The following is an 18,525-nucleotide window of genomic DNA, read 5'->3' on the forward strand; positions in this document are numbered from 1 at the left end:
CATTGTTACCAAGAGCAAGAAATAAATCATCCCTTTAAAAATAGGGGGAAAAAACAGTTACTCTCAACAACTTTTCAGATATTTGAAGACCATCTTTTTATTCGTTTTTGTTATGCATAATTTGTCACTTGACATTATCTTCACCTTAATCTGGATATACACTCTATTGTCTTTGAAAATCAATAACAGCCTTTAAAAATGTAGACGGGTTAAAATGTAACGTAGTAATGTAACCTGATTAGCAACCAGTATACTGGTTGATGCTGCTGTGTTCTCAGTGTCCTGGGGATTTGGGTTTATGTTAGTTCTTTTAGTCACTCATATTATTAGTAGCAGCTGCTGTTAAACTCTTGGTTTGATAACTCCTTTAATGAACAGGTTCTACATCAGCATTTCTCCGTTTCAATATTGCACATTAACTTTTGAAATGCAGAGCTTTACAGTTGTCATTGTTATAGTTCACTTGAATTTTAGTTTATTTTCAGACTGTACAATCTGAGGATTTTATAAGCATGTTTTCCATGTCTTTGTAATCTTATAAATAATCAAAAATAATGTAGGGCCAAGACCAGAGTTCCAAGGCACTCTCCTAAAGGTTTCTTTAAGTTGATAAAGAGCAGCAAACTACACTAACATCCAACTTACGCTTAAGCAGCTTATTTACAAAAATAGCATGGAATACCATCTTGAATATTGTTTCAGCCAGAATACACTTAATTTTTTTCTGGCTTTGCTAATTGTGTGATCTTGGGCAAGTCCTTTAGTATCTAGACCAGTTTTCTCAACTATAAAGTGAATTGTCGTGAGGATTAAATGAGGAAACACACGGAATGCTTAGAACAGCGTCTGACAGAAAGAACTCAATTACTGTGAGTTACTATTTTCTCCTTCTAAAAAGGCTAATAATCACATTTTTTCAAAGATGTAAGTCTAGTTGATTTGGTGTTATTCTGTTTGAATTCAAGCTCACCTCTAGTGATCATAATATGCTTTTGAAAGTATTCAGAAACCATTTGCTTTCATAATCTGTTTTCACATGTGACTGAAGGTTAATATTAAGGTTATATTTTGTAGTTTCTGAAATTGCTTCCCTATTCCTCTAGCCCACAAAACTTGGAACAACTCTGCCACATCTCCAGTCCGTGGTTGTTCTCTCTGACCTGTTTCTCCGGGAAGGTTAAGAGTCAGGTTTGTGATTGCACTTAACTGATTTTGCAATATGGAGTAGATTGCATCTGGACCTGCAGACTTGTACTCTCAAAGATCTTTTAGTCTCTCTTATTCACCAGGCTCAAGTTTCAGTTCTCAGTGCTCTTTTACAGTTTTAGTTTAAAAACTGAGAGAAGGTAAGCAAAGTACAAGTTGAGCAATTCTGCCTTCTCTCTGTGCTCTTTCAACCTTAACAACGTCCTCACTGAGCAGTGATTTTCTCAGTTCCTTGTTCTCTTTGAGAAATAGTATGTTATTGTGGAGATACCACTGCGTCGGAAAGGATGAAGCTTGCCTACCTAGTAGGTCCTAATTCCTATTCCACCTCTTAATAACCATGTGATGCTGGGCAGGTTACTTTATCTGCTAGTTCTTCAGTTTTCTCATCTGCAAAAATAATAAAGTAGTATTTGCGTTGTCAAGTTCGAAAGAGATACCATGAGATAAAGTGTATAAACATTTATAAGATGTTAAGTGCTGTACAATGTAAGATGAGTTACAAATTGTTTACCTGAATGTAGTTCTAAAAGCTTTTGTTAATTTTAGGCAGTTTTTTCTTAAGCCTTCGTTTTCCTGAACTTTCTCATTCCTAATACTATATCTTATAGTTATATCTTATGTTAGATCTTATGTTATGTTGATCCTCATTTATTTAGTCCTGTTAACCACCGTCCAGAGAGCCATTCTGCAGCTACTTGGAGTGCTTCACTCTTTGTTATTATTAGGATTGTTTACAGGTATGCGATGGAACCTAAATAGAAAGATCCATCTCTTTTTCAGCCATTTCACTTAGCCACGAGGTCATGCTTTTAGTTTTTGAACTGTCTTTATGAAAAACTGTGATAAATATAACTGTGCTTAGTGTTCTTTTTACTTTTAGAAATTTTTTTGTGACAGATCACTTTTTCCGATCTTCCTGTTTTAATTGTGTCTTTTACACTTCTTTGAGTGCTGTATAACTCTGTTTAGTATATGCTTTTTTAGTTTTCTGTCTAGATTTAAACTTTTAATACAATAAAGAATACTTTTGTCTACATTAGGGCAGTATTATATATCTTTTGTACAACTGAGTGGTATTTACTTTATTTCTATGACAGTATCAGTTTTACTTTTCTTTTCTGTCGCTTCTATTTTTCTGTTTTTGTCATAACTCAGTTGTGTATTTGTGGAATAAAGTGTTTTGACCTTCCTTAAGTTTCAGGTGTTAGTGAGGAATGTCAGGGGTGTGTTTTGTTTCTGTTTTGTTTTTTGAGCAGCAGACTGTCCCTGAAATTATGGGCTGTGATAAGTAGGCCCCAATAAAATGGCTACCCGTTAAAATTTATTGGTGAATTATAAACATACAACCAAAGCTTATTTAAAGAAAGCATAAGGATTCTTACAATTTAAAAATAATGTTAAGTGAGTATAAAATATTAAAAGTTTTAAAAAAATTTCTTCCAGGCTACCTACATTTCAGAAAGCATCAACCTTTCTCAATGGACGCGTTCATCAAGTGGAATATACCTGTTCTATTTTAAAAAGCTTTGTGCTTAACCTTGGAAAAATTTACTCCTTCAAAATGAAAATGAGGACATGTGAGAAGGTGATTTAAGGTGTGGACATTTGAGAAAGTGTCCCGTTAGATCAATGAACCAAAGGATACGAACTGAATAGATTAATCCTAAACACTTTAATTTTTAAACTAGGAGGATTTTGACAGGAAAACAACTCTTATTCATTATGTATTTTCTGAAATTAAAAGAGAGCGACAAGAATAGACTTAAAATAGGTGAAGATGTTTAGTAGATAAACAATGCCAGCTGTCTTCTGATGAGGATAATTCAGTGATGTTAAATCCTTCCCAAAACCCTGGTTGTGGTCCTAACAACAAGACTTTTTTGATGGGACTGATATTAAGGGAAGTGGAACCTTTGGTATAGTCAACTCAGAGTTGTAGAACTTGCCATCATCAGCATGAGTGGCTTAAAGGAGGAAATAAAGAAGCTTTCAACTAAATCCAAAACTACAGTCATTTCTTTACCGCTGTGATTTTAAGGCCCCTTCATAACCATTGAAAAAGAATTGACAACTGTTTTGAAGATTAAAGAAAGGCAGATGTCTGCAAACAGTTCTCCTCCATCAGCTCAGAAGTCCGTAATACCTGCCACTCTTCCTGCTGTGCTCCCGGCTCCATCTCCGTGTTCCAGCCCTAAAACGGGACTCTCCGCGCGGCTCTCTGATGGCAGCTTCAGGGCGCCGTCACTTACCAACTCCAGAGGCTCAGTGCACACAGTCTCATTTCTGCTGCAGATTGGCCTTACACGGGAGAGCATTACCATTGAAGCCCAGGAACTATCTTTGTCTGCTGTCAAGGACCTTGTCTGCTCCATTGTTTATCAAAAGGTACTGTGTATGCTACTTATGTCAACAGTTTTTCTGATTAATATTGTTTCTACTGCTTTTCTATAAATTATGCATGCAACAATGAGTGAACTCATATGGATGAATCAGGTGTTTATATCCTAATTCAGACCGTTTGGGAGAGAGTCCTAATAGACTAAAAGCCTGTAGTCTGAAATGTCGGAGTCTAACAGCTGCAGAGTATATCCAAGCTTTAAAGTACTAATTCGGTTTGTCTCTTTAAGACCAGGAGAATCAGTGTAGAGTCAAGAGGACTTAAGCAATCTCACTGGTTTTCAGAGAAAAGTCAGCAGGTATTAATAGGAGGCGCAAAAAAGGCATCAAGTGTACTTACCAAGAGGATGGGGCCCAGCCATCCAGGTTGCTGAGTCCAGGTCCCCACCTTTTCTTTTTTTTTTTTTTCTTTTTCCCCCACCTTTTCTTTCCAGGGGCCCTGTGTGCCGCCCTTTTGTACACCCTCTTCATTCCCTTTCGATCCTGATTTTACTTAAACTGCCGGAGGACCACTCTCTGTCTCTTAAAAATTAGGTAAACGAGCTTTTAATATATATCAAAGTATATGAACATTTAAAAATTGAGGGCGATTTTATTTTCTTTCATCTACTCATCCTCTGCCCCATACCCTGCCATTTTTTAAGGACTCTTAGCTGAATTTCTTTAGTATTCTTGATTTGATGGATGAGCTACATTTTATCATAAAACTATGCATGTAAGTAGTATGAATTGGTTACACTTTCTTTTTAATGGACCAAGCCTATGTTTCAAACAAATTAGTATACTTTATGTTTTAAAAATTCTATCAGTAAGATTAATATATTTGGGTTCATGCTCCTCCTCTTACTGTTTTTGTTTCAGTTCCTTATGCTTCATGTGGTTTGTCCTTATTTTCTAATGTAGAAGTAATTAACAGTCAAAAAATGTTATGTGGTTTGTGAAAATGACCCATATCTCCTGTGTGTTAACAGTGACATCTTTTTAAATGTGGCCTAAAGTAAGATTAGATATCTTTCTGTAGATCTGTAGACCATCTATATGTCTTTAAGTGTCTTTGCTTTTAGTTTCCCTTTCAGCAAATGTTAACAGAGGTTTTAATAAAATATTTTTGCTGGCTTTTAACTTAAAGGTAAGGTTTTTGACTTAAATACAGTTTGTGACTTTATTATTTCTCTTTTTTTGAGCCCTCTAGAAATCATAACTAATGTTTTTGTAGAGATTATATTACTGAGTTCTCAACCTTTGGAAATTTTACTTAGTTGTTTTATTTCTACAGAGGCATACTGATTATCTACAGGGTTATATAGGGTTAATGTTGCTCCCTCATTAATATAGATGTGAGAATTGGGTCAGATGGGTCAAGTGCTTGGGAAACTATAATCTATGAAAAATTCTAGTGACACCAAAGAAATAGACAAGATACAGCTCAATAAAAGATAACTCAGGGTAAACTTCATGCAAATATAAAATAGAATTATTTATTACAGAGATAGCCAGCATAAAATGAATATCATGGTGGACTGAATTTGAATCAGTATTGTGGTAATAAGGGGATGTATTTGGCAAAAATATATAGCATATATGTCTCATGATCATATTGTACACTCATTTTGACATATGCTAGAATTCTAACTGTTGTTTAAGTAGAGTGAAAGAGTATTGAGCTTGTAACTAGGTCAGCTCTGTTGGGTTTGTTTGTATGTTTGTTTGTTTTGGCTGCACCACACAGCTTACCAGATGTTAGATCCTCAACCAGGGATTGAACTCAGGACCTCAGCATTGAGAACACAGAGTTCTAACCCATAAACCACCAGGGAATTCCCAGCTCTGTTGTTTATTAACTGTGTAACTTTGCATAATTTAACTTCTGTCGATTACATTTCCGTATCTGTCAAATGATTGAGTTTGGGTGTTTTCTAATATGTAATTCCAGCTGTGACATTATGAATCATTTAATCTAAATTTAAGTCTTTACTCTAGAGATGGAGAAAGGAGTATCAAGGAACAATGTACTCAAGTCCTAACCAGAAAGAAATCTTAAGGGAGACAGCTCAAGTTTCTGGGGTTCTATATAGAGGTTTCATGGATCCCTAACTTATCTGGGAGATGGAAAAACCACATCAGAAGTTCTCTTCTTTTTATCTTCTCTCTTGTCTTGGATTCTTGCTTGCTAATCACTTACTTCACTACCTCCACATGCACAACTCCAGGTTAACTCCCCGAACTCTGATGGGCATACTTGCTTTTCTGATTTCTGTTCTTAGTAAATATATGGATTAAACCTTCTAAAGATAGAGTACTGGTTAAATTTCAGGAAGTAGATTAACCATATGTTGTCCCTTCCCTCCAAAAGCTTATAGTCTGGTAAGGGAAACATTCACCACAGTAAAATATGAAAAGTAAAAAGTGAAGCTAAAATAAAAAGTGCTCTTCTCAGGTTGATAAAAAGATGTGAAAGGCTTCATATGAAATATAGCATTTCATCTGATACTTAAAGAATGAATAACCTTTCAGCGATAAGGAAGATGGAAGGGAAGGAGTGTATACCAAGGCAAAAGAATCAGGATAAGCATTGATATGGGAGGGGAAAAGAGGAAGATTATAATTGACATTTATTTTGTGCGTGCTCTATGTCAGGAGCTTCACGCACACTTTCTACTTAATCCCCACAGCAAGTTCTTGTGCATCACACAGTTTTTTTTTTCCTCATGATGAGAACTTGTAAGATCCATTCTCTTAACAACTTTCAGATAGAAAATGTTGTTAACTGCAGTCGCCATGCTGTATGTTATACTGCCAGAACTTATTTATGTTATAATAAGAAATTGGTACCCTTTGACCACTTTATCCACTGTGACCCTTTTTCCCCACCTTTGACCCCTTGGCTCTAATAATCACCAGCTCTGGTTTTTGTGGATTCCAAATGTAAGTGAAATCATGCGGTATTTGTCTTTCTCTGTTTGACGTATCTCACTTATCATAATGCCTTCAAGATCCATCCATATTATTGCAAATAGTAGGATTTCCTTCCTTTTATGGCTGAATAATATATCATTGTCTCTCTCTGTATATACACATCACATTTTCTGTATCTATTCATCTGTCAATGGAGATAGAGGTTGTTTCCATGTCTTGGCTATTGTAAATAATGATGCACTGACATGAGGGTGCAGACTTCATTCAAGATAGTGATTTCATATCCTTTGACTGTATGCTAGAAGTGGAATTGTTGGATCTCGTGGTAATTCTATTTTTAATTTGTTGAGGAACCTCCGTACTGTTCCGTAGTGCCTGCTGCTAAGTCGCTTCAGTCGTGTCCGACTCTGTGCGACCCCATAGACGGCAGCCCACCAGGCTCCCCTGTCCCTGGGATTTTCCAGGCAAGAACACTGGAGTGGGGTGCCTTTGCCTTCTCCGCTTAGTGCCTGCAATTAACGTTCCCACCGACAGTGCACCAGGGCTCCCATTTCTCCACACCCTTGTCAGTGTGTGTTGTTACCCTTTTGACAATAGCCATTCTAACAGGTGGGAGATGACAACCTCATTGTGGTTTTGATTTGCGTTTCCCTCTTGGTTATTGATGGAACACTTCTTCATTTACTTGTTGGCGTTTGTATGTCTCTTTTGGAAAAATGAATATTAAGTTCCTCTGCCCATTTTTTACTCTAATTGATAGGTGGGACTTGTTGTTTTCTTTTGATATTGTGTTATATGAGTTCTTTATATGTTTTGGGTATTAATCCTTTATCAGATACAAGATTTGCAAATATTTTCTCCATTTCATTTTTTAATGGTTTCCTTTGCTATAGAGAAGCTTTTAGTTTGATTTAATCACAATTGTTAATTTTTGCTTTTGCTGCTTTTGCTGTTCATGTCAAATCCAAAAAATCATTGCTAGGATCAGTGTGAAGGAGTTTACCCTCCTGTGTTTTCTTCTAGGAGTTTTATGGTTTCAGTCTTATGTTCAAGTCTGCATTCCATTTTCAGTTGATTTTTGTGTATACTGTAGGACTGGGCTTAAGTTTCATTCTTCTGCATGTGGTTGTTCAGTTTTCTCAGCACCATTTATCAAAGAGACTGCCCTTTTCCTTTGTTTATTCTTGGCTCCTTTGTTATAAATTAATTGACCATATATGCATGGGTTTATGTCTGGGCTCTATTCTTTTTCATTCATTTAACATGTCCATTTTTATCCCAATATTGTGACTTTGAAGTATAGTTTGAAATCAGAGGCATGATGCCTCCACCTTTGTTCTCCTTAAGATTGCCTTGGGTATTTAGAGTCTTTTGTGATTCTATACAAATTTTAAGATTTATTTTCTTTTTTTGTAAAAAATACCATTGGAATTTTTATAGGAATTGCATTGAATCTGTAGATCATTTTGGGTAGTATGAACATCTTAACAATATTAATTCTTCTAGCTCATGAACATAGAGTTATCTTACCATTTATTTATGTCTTCTATAGTTGCATTTTGATGCATGGCACATAAAATTGTTCTCTTTCCAATGGTTTGTTATTAGTGTATATTAATAGAAATGTAATGGGGTTTTGTATATTGACTTTGTATCCTGCAACTTTACTGAAGTTTTCAATTAATTCAAACAGGTTTTTTGGTGGAGCCTTTAAGGTTTTGTGTATATAGTGTCATTTCATCTGCAGATGTACAGTTTGCTTCCTTTCTGATTTGTATGCCTTTTTTTTTTCTGTTGTATAACTGCTCTGACTAGGACTTCCAGTAAGTACTATGTTGAATAAAAGTAGTAAGAGTGGATATCCTGTCTTGTTCCTGATCTTAAAAGTTTTCAGCTTTCCAACATTGAATATGATGTTAGCTGTGGGCTGATAATATATGGTCTTTATTATGTTGAGGTACGTCCCTTCTACACTCACTTTGTTAAGAGGTATTGTCATGAATGGATGCTGCATTTTGTTAATGTGGTGTGTTGAAAAAATCCTTTCGTCCCTGGAATAAATGGCACTTGATGATGTGTTGTTGTTGTTGTTCAGTTGCTAAGTCACGCCTGACTCTTTGCAACCTCATGGGCTGTAGCACGCCAGGTTTCCCTGTCTTTCACTGTGCCCCGGAGTTTGTTCAAACTCATGTCCATTGAATCAGTGATGCCATCCATCCATCTCATCATCTGTCACCTGCTTCTCCTGCCTTCAGTCTTTCACAGCATCAAGGTCTTAATGAGTCAGCTTTTTGCATCAGGTGGCCAAAAGGTCGAAGCTTCAGCATCAGTGCTTCGAGTGAATATTTAGGGTTGATTTCCTTTAGGATTGACTGGTTTGATCTCCTTGCTGTCCAGGGGACTCTCAAGAGTCTTCTCTAACACCACAGTTCAAAAGCATCAGTTCTTTAGTGCTCACCCTTCTTTATGGTCCAACTCTCACATCCATACATGACTCCTGGAAAAACCATAGCTTTGACTGTACAAACCTTTGTTGACAAAGTGATAACTCTGCTTTTTAATATGCTGTCTAGGTTGGTCATAGCTTTTTTTCCAAGGAGCAAGCGTCTTTTAATTTCATGGCTGCAGTCACAGTCTGCAGTGATTTTTGGAGCCCAAGAAAATAAAATCTGCCACTGTTTCCATTTTTTTTCCCCGACCTATTTGCCATGAAGTGATAGGACTGGATGCCATGATCTTAGTGCTTTGAATATTGAGTTTTAAGCTAGCGTTTTTGCTCTCCTATTTCACCCTCACCAAGAGAGTATGATCCTTTTAATGAACTCAGTTTGCTGATATTTTGTTGAGGATATTTGTGTTTGTGTCATCAGAGGTACTAGGCTGTAATTTTCTTGTAGTGTCCTTATCTGGCTTTATTATCAGGATAATGATGGTGGTTTCATAAAATGAGTTTGAAAGTATTCCCCCCACATCTGTTTTTCAGAAGAATCTGAGAAGGATTGGTATTCTTATTTAAATGTTTGGTAGAATTTACCAGTAAAGCCCTCTGGTTCTTATCTTTTGTTTGTTGAGAGGTTTTTGATTACTGATTTAACCTCGTTACTATTAATTGATCTATTAGATTTTCTACTCCTTTATGATTCAAGATTGGTAGGTTGCACATTTCTAGGAATCTATTCACTTCTTCTAAATGTCCAGTTTGTTGGTGTGTAATTGTTCATCGTAGCCTCTTATCCTTTGTATTTATGTGGTATCAGTTGTAATTTCTTCTTTTTCATTTGAATTTGAAGCTTCTCTTTTTTCTTGTTAAGTCTGTATAAAGGCTTCTCTATTTTATGTTTTTAAAAACCCAGCCCTTAGCTTTATTGATTTTTTTTCTGTTGTCTTTTTAGTTTCTATTTCATTTATTTCCGCTATGATCTTTATTTTCCTCCTTCTACTACTACTGCTTCTTTTTATAGTTCCTTGAGATATAAAGTTAGGTTGTTTATTTGAGATCTTTCTTTTCTTAATGTAGGTGTTTATTGCTATGAACTTCCCTCTTGGAACTGCTCTTGCTGCATCCCATAAATTTGAGTATATTGTGTTTCCACTATTTGTCTCGATATTTTTTTGTTTCTCTTTTGATTTCACTTTGACTTGTTGGTTATTCAGTTGTATGTTGTTTAATCTTCACATATTTGTGAATTTTCCAGTGTTTTTCCCTTCTAATTGATTTGTAGTTTCACACTATTATGGTCAGAATAGATTGCTTGATATGATTCACTGTTCTTAAATTTATTAAGATTTGTTTTGTGCTGTAACATCTGATCCACCCTGGGGAATGTTCTATGTGTGCTTGAAAAGAATATACATTCTGCCGCTTTTGCATGGAATGTTCTGTAAATTTCTGTTAAGTGTGTTTGTAGCCTAAATTCAATATTCCTTACTGATTTTCCATCTGAATTATCTATTATTTACAGTGGTTTTTTAAAATTATTTTTTATTTATTTATGGTGGAGGTGGGTCTTAATTGCTGTATGTGGGCTTTATCTAGTTGCAGCAAGGAGGGGCTACTCTCTAGCTGTGGTATGAGGGCTTCTCATTGTGGTGAGGTCTCTTGTTGCGGAGCAGAGACTCTAGGCATGCAGGCTTCAGTAGTTGCGATGCTCTGGCTTATTTGCCTCATGGCATGTGTAATCTTCCCAGACCTGGGATTGAAGCCATGTTCCCTGCATGGGCAGGCAGGTTCTTAACCACTGGACCACCACGGAAGTCCAACAGTGAGATATTGAAGCCCCCTGTTATTAGTGTACTGCTCTCTATTTCTCCCTTCAGTTTTTTAAAATGTTTGCTTATATATTGAGATATCTCTGGGTGCATGTATATCCTCTTGTTGAATTGACCCCTTTATCATTATATAATGACCCTCTTTAGCTCTTATCACAGTTTTTGGCTTTAATTCTATTTTATCTGATATAAATTAAGTACTTTTAATTATACCATACTCTTATTCATCGCTCTTAACAGTGTTGTTTGGAGAACTAAAGTTTCTAATTTTAATGAAGTACAATAAATTTTTTCCTTTATGGATGGTGTTTTTGTTTCATATGAAAAAAAATTTGCCTGAATGAAAATAAGATTTTGTCCTATGTTTTCTCTAGAAGTTTCATGATTTTAGGTCTTTTTTTTTTCTTTTTTTACATTTATTTATTTTTTGGCTGTGCTGGGTCTTTGTTGCCGTGTGGGCATTTTTCTCCAGTTGCGGCGAGTGGAGGCTGCTGTCTAGTTGCAGTGCATGAGCTTCTTGTTGAGGTGGCTTCTCTTGTTGCAGAGCATGGGCTCTAGTGCACATGCTCAGTGGTTACGGCGCGCAGACTTAGTCACTGTGTGGCATGTGGGATCTTCCTGGATCAGGGATTGACCCCACGTCTCCTGCATTGGCAGGTGGACTCTTTACCACCGGGCCACCAAGGAAGCCCTAATTTTAGCTGTTTGTATCAGTGATCTATTAGTTTCATGGAGCTACTATATGAAAGTACCACAGCTACATAATTTAAACAACAGAAGTTTATTTTCTGACAGTTCTTGAGGCTGGACATCTGTAATCAGAGGATCAGTAGAGTTGGTTCCTTCTGAGGACTGAGCAAGAGTCTGCTCCATGCCTCTCTCCCAGCTTCTGGTGAAAGTGAAAGACGATCAGTCGTGGCTGACTCTTTGCCATGGACGGGAGAATTCTCTAGGCCAAAATACTGCAGTGGGCAGCCTTTCCCTTCTCCAGGAAATCTTCCCAACCCAGGGATGGAACCCAGATCTCCCACATTGCATGCAGATTCTTTACCAGCTGAGCCACCAGGGAAGCCCTTGGCTTGTGTATCATGTTCTCTTTATGTCTTCACTTCGTTTTCTGTTTATAAGTATCTGACTGTGTCTGCAAATTTCTCCCTTTTATAAGGACACAGTCACACTATTTTGTTTTGTCAACTCACGTGTGTATCCTTAAACTGCGCCTATCCTCAGTTGCTTCAGTGTGTCCAACTCTTGTGACCCCATGGACTGTAGCCGTCAGGCTCCACTGTCCGTGGGATTCTCCTGGCAAGAATACTGGAGTGAGTTGCCATTTCCTTCCCTAGAGGATCTTCCCGACTCCAGGGATATGCTTAAACTAATTCCACATTATCTTGAATTCTCTGGTTTTATGAGGATATGATGTCAGGTGTGTAAAGTCCTCCAACTTTGTCCTTTTTTTCAAAACTGTTTAGCCCAATTGACATCCTTTGCATTTTCATATAAATGTTAAAATCAGCTTTGTGGTTTATATCAAAAAGCCTACCAGAATTGTGTACATTATTTGTTACCTGTGTTTCATGTTTCTGATGCAGTTTTAATGAGCTTTTTAAATTTTCTAATTTCTGATTTTTCATTTTAGCATTTAGAAATATTATTGTTTTTTGTACATCACACTGCCCTGCAGTCTTGCTAAATTCACTTACTAGTTCTAGTAACTTTTAAAGTTTCTTTAGGATTCTCTACATAGATGATCTAGTCTTTTGCAAATGCAGTTTTATGTCTCGTCTTCTAATATTTCATTTCTTGTTTTGTACTGGAGGCTAAACGATATTGAGGCTAGTACAGTATTGAATAGAAGTAATGAGAGGATGTTTGTGCCTTGTTCCCAATATTAAAAGGAAAGCATTCAGTCTTTTAATCATTAGGTGTGAAGTAAAGTTTTTTAGATGTTTTTTATCAGGTTAAGGAAGTTCCTGTCTGTTCCTAGTTGGCTAAAACTTATCTTGAATGATTGTGAATTTTATTAAACACTTTATCCATCTATGTGTTTTTCTCTTTTAGTCTGTTGATAATGATGAGTTAAATTGACTTGGAAATGTTGAACCAACCTTGCATTTGTGGAACAAACTCTCTTGGTCACCATATATTTTCCTTTTTATACTTTGCTTGATTCAGTTTGCTTATATTTTCTTAAGATTTACCTGTCGTTTTTTCTTCTGTTATCTTAGTGTGGTTTTGTTAACAGGGTACTCTTGGTCTCACAAAATGATTTTGAAATTATTTCCCTCTCTCTTCTGTATCGTGAAGAAATTTGTGTAAAATTGATATTACTTTCTGAAGTGTTTGATAGAGCTCACCAGTGAAGCCACCTGGGCCTGGAATATTCTTTATGAGGAGGTTTTAAACTCAATTTCTATTCTTCAGTGCACATAAAGCTATTCAAGTGTCTACTTCTTTGTGAGTGAACCTTAGTAATTTGTGTCTTTAGAGGAAAATTTTCATTTCATGCAAGTTATCAAATCCATTATGTTCTCCCATTATCCTTTAAAATCTGTAGGATTTCTAGTAATGGTGTCATTTTCATTCCTAATATTTATAATTTCTGTGTTTATTCCCCTCCTCAGTCCTTCCTTGTTCTTTCTGGCTACAGGTTTTTATCAACTTTGTTTTCAGTGAAGTAATTCTTGGTTTTAATGATTTTTCTCTGTCATTGTCTTTCTCCCCCCTTTTTTCTATCTCCTTTGGGGTTTAACTTGCTTTATTTTTTCAGTTTTTTAAGGTAGGAGCGTAGTCTTTTTCCCTTTAATATAAGTGCTGTGAATCTAGTGGTATAAGTTTCCGTCTAACAACTACTGTATCTGTGTATCACAGACTTCGATATGTTTTTATTTTAGTCAGTTAACTGCCTGATTTCTCTTATGATATCTTCTTTGGTCCATTGACTGTTTAATTTGGAAGAATTTGGAGGTTTTTCAGATATTTTTCTATTGTATTGATTTCCAGCTTTATTTCACTTTTGGCTCAAGAGTATACTTTGTATGATTTCAACCTGTATATTTATTGAGATTTGTTTTATAGTGTAGGACTGTGTCCTTCAGTACATTCTGTATGTTATATTTGCAGTTTTACAAAATATGTATTCTGCTTTTGTATAGTGGAGTTTTCTATAAATAACAGGTCAAGTGGTTGATCGTGTTTTCTGTATCTTTATGGACTTCTTTTTATTCTGTAATGTACTAAGAAAGTAGTATTAAAATCTCCCAGCTATAATTTTAGTTTTGTTTCTCCTTTCAGTTTTTATCAATTTTTACTTCATGTTTTTTGAAGCTCTGTTACTTGCAAGCACATTTGAGATTTTTACATCCTTTGATACATTGATCCCTTTTACAAGTATAGCTTTTCTTCTTTATATCTTGTTATATATCTTATTCTGAAGTCAACTTTGGTATTAATATAACCATTCCTCCTTTTTTGTTGTTTAGTTTTTGCATTGTGGAACCTTTTCACATGTTTTTGCTTATAACCTCTCTTATACCTTCATAAGTAATGTGGGCTTTTTGTAAAGTGCATGTGGTTGGGTCATGCTTTTTAAATTTAATCTGTCAATTTCTGCTTTTCAAGTGTTTAGACTGTATTTAACACAAGTTTTAGTATAGATGAATTAACATATATTGTTTTTAAAAAAATGTATTGTTTTTTCTCTTTAGGTCTTGAGTCATTTTCTCTTTTTCCTAGCTTCTTTTAAATTGAGTATGTTATATAATTCCATTTTGTTTTTAACTATTGTTTTATTGTACTCCTAAAATTCCTTTTAGCAGTTGCTCTAGTGCAAGGGTCAGCAAACTACATCTTTGGGCCAAATCTGCCCCATTATCTTCTTCTACAAATAGAGTTTTTGGGAACATAGCATGCTTGTTCATTTGTATCTTGCCTATGGCTGCTTTCGTGAACAGCAGTGGACTTAAGTAGCTGTAACAGAGACTGTATGGGCCACCAAACCTAAAATAATTACTCTCTAGCCTTTTATAAAAAATATTTGCCAACTGTTGCTTTATCATTATCTTATCATAAACTGTCTTTCAACAGTATCATACCACTCTGTGTAATGTAATGCATTCCTTGGAATAGTATATTTCTATTTTCTGTCATCATTTGTGCTGTTGTTGTCACATACTTTATTACTGCATACAGGTGATTCTCATTACTTGTGGTATTTATAACATGATCTCAAACATTGTATTAGTGAATACTGCATCATTGCTTCTAGGGAAAACACAGGGCTACGTCCCTGTGAGCATTCAGGATACATTTTTGTCAGCCAGTAAATACATAACCTTGTTTTGTATATGTTTCTGCTTAAAAACACCTTATTTAATGTATATATTGTTGATTCGTTACTATTGACCTCATGTACAGAAGCCGTGTCACTCATGCCTGAGTGGAGTTCATCTAGCACACATTTTCTCCATTAGGCGCATTGTAGCCTTCCTGTGTTTAGGGACAGTAGACAGCACATCAGGACTGTGCTTGGGGCCATTTTAAGCAGAGAAGTCACCGTCAAAAAGCCCCCAAATTCAGAACACATGGCACTAAATAGACCATGAAAAGGACATGCATTTTACACTATGAGAGCTGAAACAAGAAGGCAAAAGCATCACCTTGTTCAGTTTCAATTGGAAATATTCAGAGTGACAGATTTTTCACCTTTTATGCATGTCTGCAAATGACTGGTAAAGCACAGAGCGTATTGATTTTGAGGCTTCATGTAAATTTTAGTAAGTAGGCACATCCACAGATGCAGAATCTGCAAATAATGAAGATTGACCTTTGTTACAGATCTTTCAGTAAGTTGTTATTCTTCTTGCTTTTAACAGTAAATTAGGTTTTTAGAAAGTTAGAACTGAGAAAAATGATCTTTTATGTTTATCCACTCACTTAACACTTTCAGTACTCTGTATTACTTTATGTTGGATCTGAATTGTATGCAACATGTCTTTTTCTCTGTCTTCATTTAGATTTTTCTCTTCTTGGTTTTCAGTGATTTGAATATCATGTGCCTTACTGTGGTTTTCTTTTTGTTTTGTTGCTGGAATTTAAGCTTGGTCTTGAGAATGTAATTTCTTCAACTTTTGAGAATTTGGTATTCATTGAACCTTCTTAATCTTCTCCTGTATTATTTCTACCACACTTTCAGAATTCTCCTAAACATCTTGTTGTTTACTTTCCTTCTCATCTTATCTAATCCAGACTTTCATCTGAAACATGTAGTGCAGTTGTTACTGTTTAGTCGCTAAGTCATGAGTGACTCTCTGTGACCCCATGGACTGTTGCCTGCCAGGCTCCTTCTGTCCATGGAATTCTCCAGGCAAGAATGCAGGTGTGGGTTGCCATTTCCTTCTTCCTGACCCAGGGATTGAACCTGCATCTCCTGTGTTGAAAGGCGGAGTCTTCACTACTGAGCCCCTGGGAAGCCCATTTAGTGCAGTAAGAAAGCTATATTTGAATTGTCTCCAGGTTGTGCTATGACCACACCTGAGCTAGTGCATTTTTAAAACTGTTTTCAATCCCAGCCTACTGTGAAAGTAGATTGGAGTGTAAACCAAGCTCCTTGTCAAAGTTTTCCATGATTCAGTCATTTTTGATAAGTTTTTCAGTTGGTTACACATACTTTGACCATTGCAGACTTTACTTCAGTGTTTGTTTCTTTTTCCTACAAAATCTTATCCAATACTTTTAAGCGGGTACACTGGAAAATTTTCTAATTACCCTTCAATGAACATTTCCTAATGAGCAGCTTTTTTTTTTTTTTAATGTCAACATTTTAAAAGTATTTACAAGCTCCATGTATGTGGTTGGGTGCTTCTGTGCAACTTAAATGTGACTTAGTTTGTAACAGTGGTTTTCAACCTTAACTGCACCTGAGAATAACTGGGGAGCCTAACAGACCCTTTCCTAGACCAGTGAAGTCATGCTTCTTGGGGGTGGAGAGTTTGCATAAGTGCTCCATCTGTGGCTCTGTGCTTGTCGTGAGCAGCCAAAGTCAGGAACCTCTACTTTAATGGAAATTGACAAGCATAAATGGCCAGACAAGTAATAATCTGAAGATATTTTTTCTAAGTATTTAAAATTGTATAATTTGTTGTATGAGCTTGATATCATTGTTTTCTACATACTGGTAATAAAGTAATATATTTTTAAGACATCTGGTAGTTCAAAGATTCAGTAGGGCAGAAACCAGTACAACATTGGAAAGCAATTATCCTCCAATTAAAAAAAAAATTCAGTAAGGTCTACATCTGATTCTAGGTTAATATGGCAGTTCAAAATCTTACATTAAGAAAATGCTGGTGATTTTGTTTCTTCTGCTGGTCTGATTTACAGTATAATCCAGTTATCCCTTTCCTCAGGGCCGTTATCTGTTACTACTTCATGCAGTTCAGTAGACATTTGTGGTACACTTATGTTGTTCAATCACAGTGCCCGGTACTGTGGAGCTTATCAAGATAAAGGATAAATTTCCTGCCCCTAGTGATTTATGCTCTAGAAAAAGAGAAGATGAGTGAATGTCAAATTACTGTTATGTAGGATAGGTGACACTAAGTCCTGAAATAAAGGTACAGAATGGTACATGACTCAAAGGAACAACTGTCATCTCATTGGGGAGTTATGACAATGTTTTCAGCCCTACTGTTTACTTTTCTTATCACCAACTGTAGTCCTTCACCTGTGGAACTAAACTTCAGCTGCTGGTACAATGCCCCAAGACTGCTTTGATAGCTTGTAGCATGAATACAGCAGGATGCCTTTAACATCCTCAGTAGTCAGGGGGGAACAGAAACCTGTCTTGTTTGTGCACATGTGGAGTTTTTTTTCACAGTCAAATGAATAAAGCTCTGTGCTTCTGCTTCTTAGTAGGGTTCTAAATTTTATATGCACTAGACCTAGTTATTCAAGAATTCATGGTAATTTCTGTTCTCTTCACTTTCTGCAACTAACTCGACAAACATTTCTGGTTGCTGGCAGTGAGCCGGTAACAGAAATATGCGATTATTTATGTAAGGTATTATTGCAATAATACTTAGAGAAAATGCTTATGGTTCCCAAAGGCATGTCACTAGTCCAGATTACTTCCTAAGCTCCAATCTGCCAACTTCTGTCATATTACTAGGCCTTTGTGCCTGCTGTTCTTCTCCTTGGAACACCCTTCCCCTGCCATACCCTCTGCTTACACCTCCAGGAAGTCTTTTTCTGATCTCCTCCACCTGGGTTAGATGCTGGTATCCTGTACAACGTATATTTTAACTTTCATCATATTGATTGTAATTGTCCTTTTACTTGAAACTGTCCACCATAAAACTGTCTCTATGAGGTCAAACATCATGTCCGCAGCAGGTGCTCAACAGATGTTTCTTAATTGAGTAAGTAAAGAAAAGAATCCATATGAAACAGTATAGTTCGGTAGTTAAACATGAGTTTGGGAGTCAAATTTGGGTTTGTCTCTACCACTTACTAGTGAAAGCTTGGTTTCCTATCTGGAAAATGAGGTTTATAATAGTACTCATTTCATGGTTTTGTGTATGTGTGTACATGTATATTAAATGGTTATATTTATAAAATGCTTAGCCCAGCACATAGTAATCACACAGTAAATATTAGCTTAACAGTAATATTGCATATTAGTCTGATCTTAGTGGCTTCTAAATGAAACCAAACAAAACTTTAACCACCTTGTAC

At 36.1% G+C, this 18,525-nt stretch overlaps 1 protein-coding gene across 2 annotated transcripts in view; it reads left to right on the top strand.

Annotated features, from left to right (window-relative positions):
- PRKD3 (protein kinase D3) overlaps window positions 1-18,525 on the top strand; it is an 86,026-nt gene that overhangs the window by 4,792 nt on the left and 62,709 nt on the right. For both annotated transcript variants that reach the window (XM_043918223.1, XM_043918224.1), the window contains exon 2: window positions 2,653-3,594. In XM_043918223.1, coding sequence (XP_043774158.1) covers window positions 3,307-3,594 — 288 coding nt within the window. In that variant the 5' untranslated portion in view covers window positions 2,653-3,306. The remainder of the gene's footprint in view (window positions 1-2,652; window positions 3,595-18,525) is intronic.

The sequence above is a fragment of the Cervus elaphus genome, chromosome 11, assembly GCF_910594005.1.
Source record: "Cervus elaphus chromosome 11, mCerEla1.1, whole genome shotgun sequence".
Taxonomy (NCBI): Eukaryota; Metazoa; Chordata; class Mammalia; order Artiodactyla; family Cervidae; genus Cervus; species Cervus elaphus.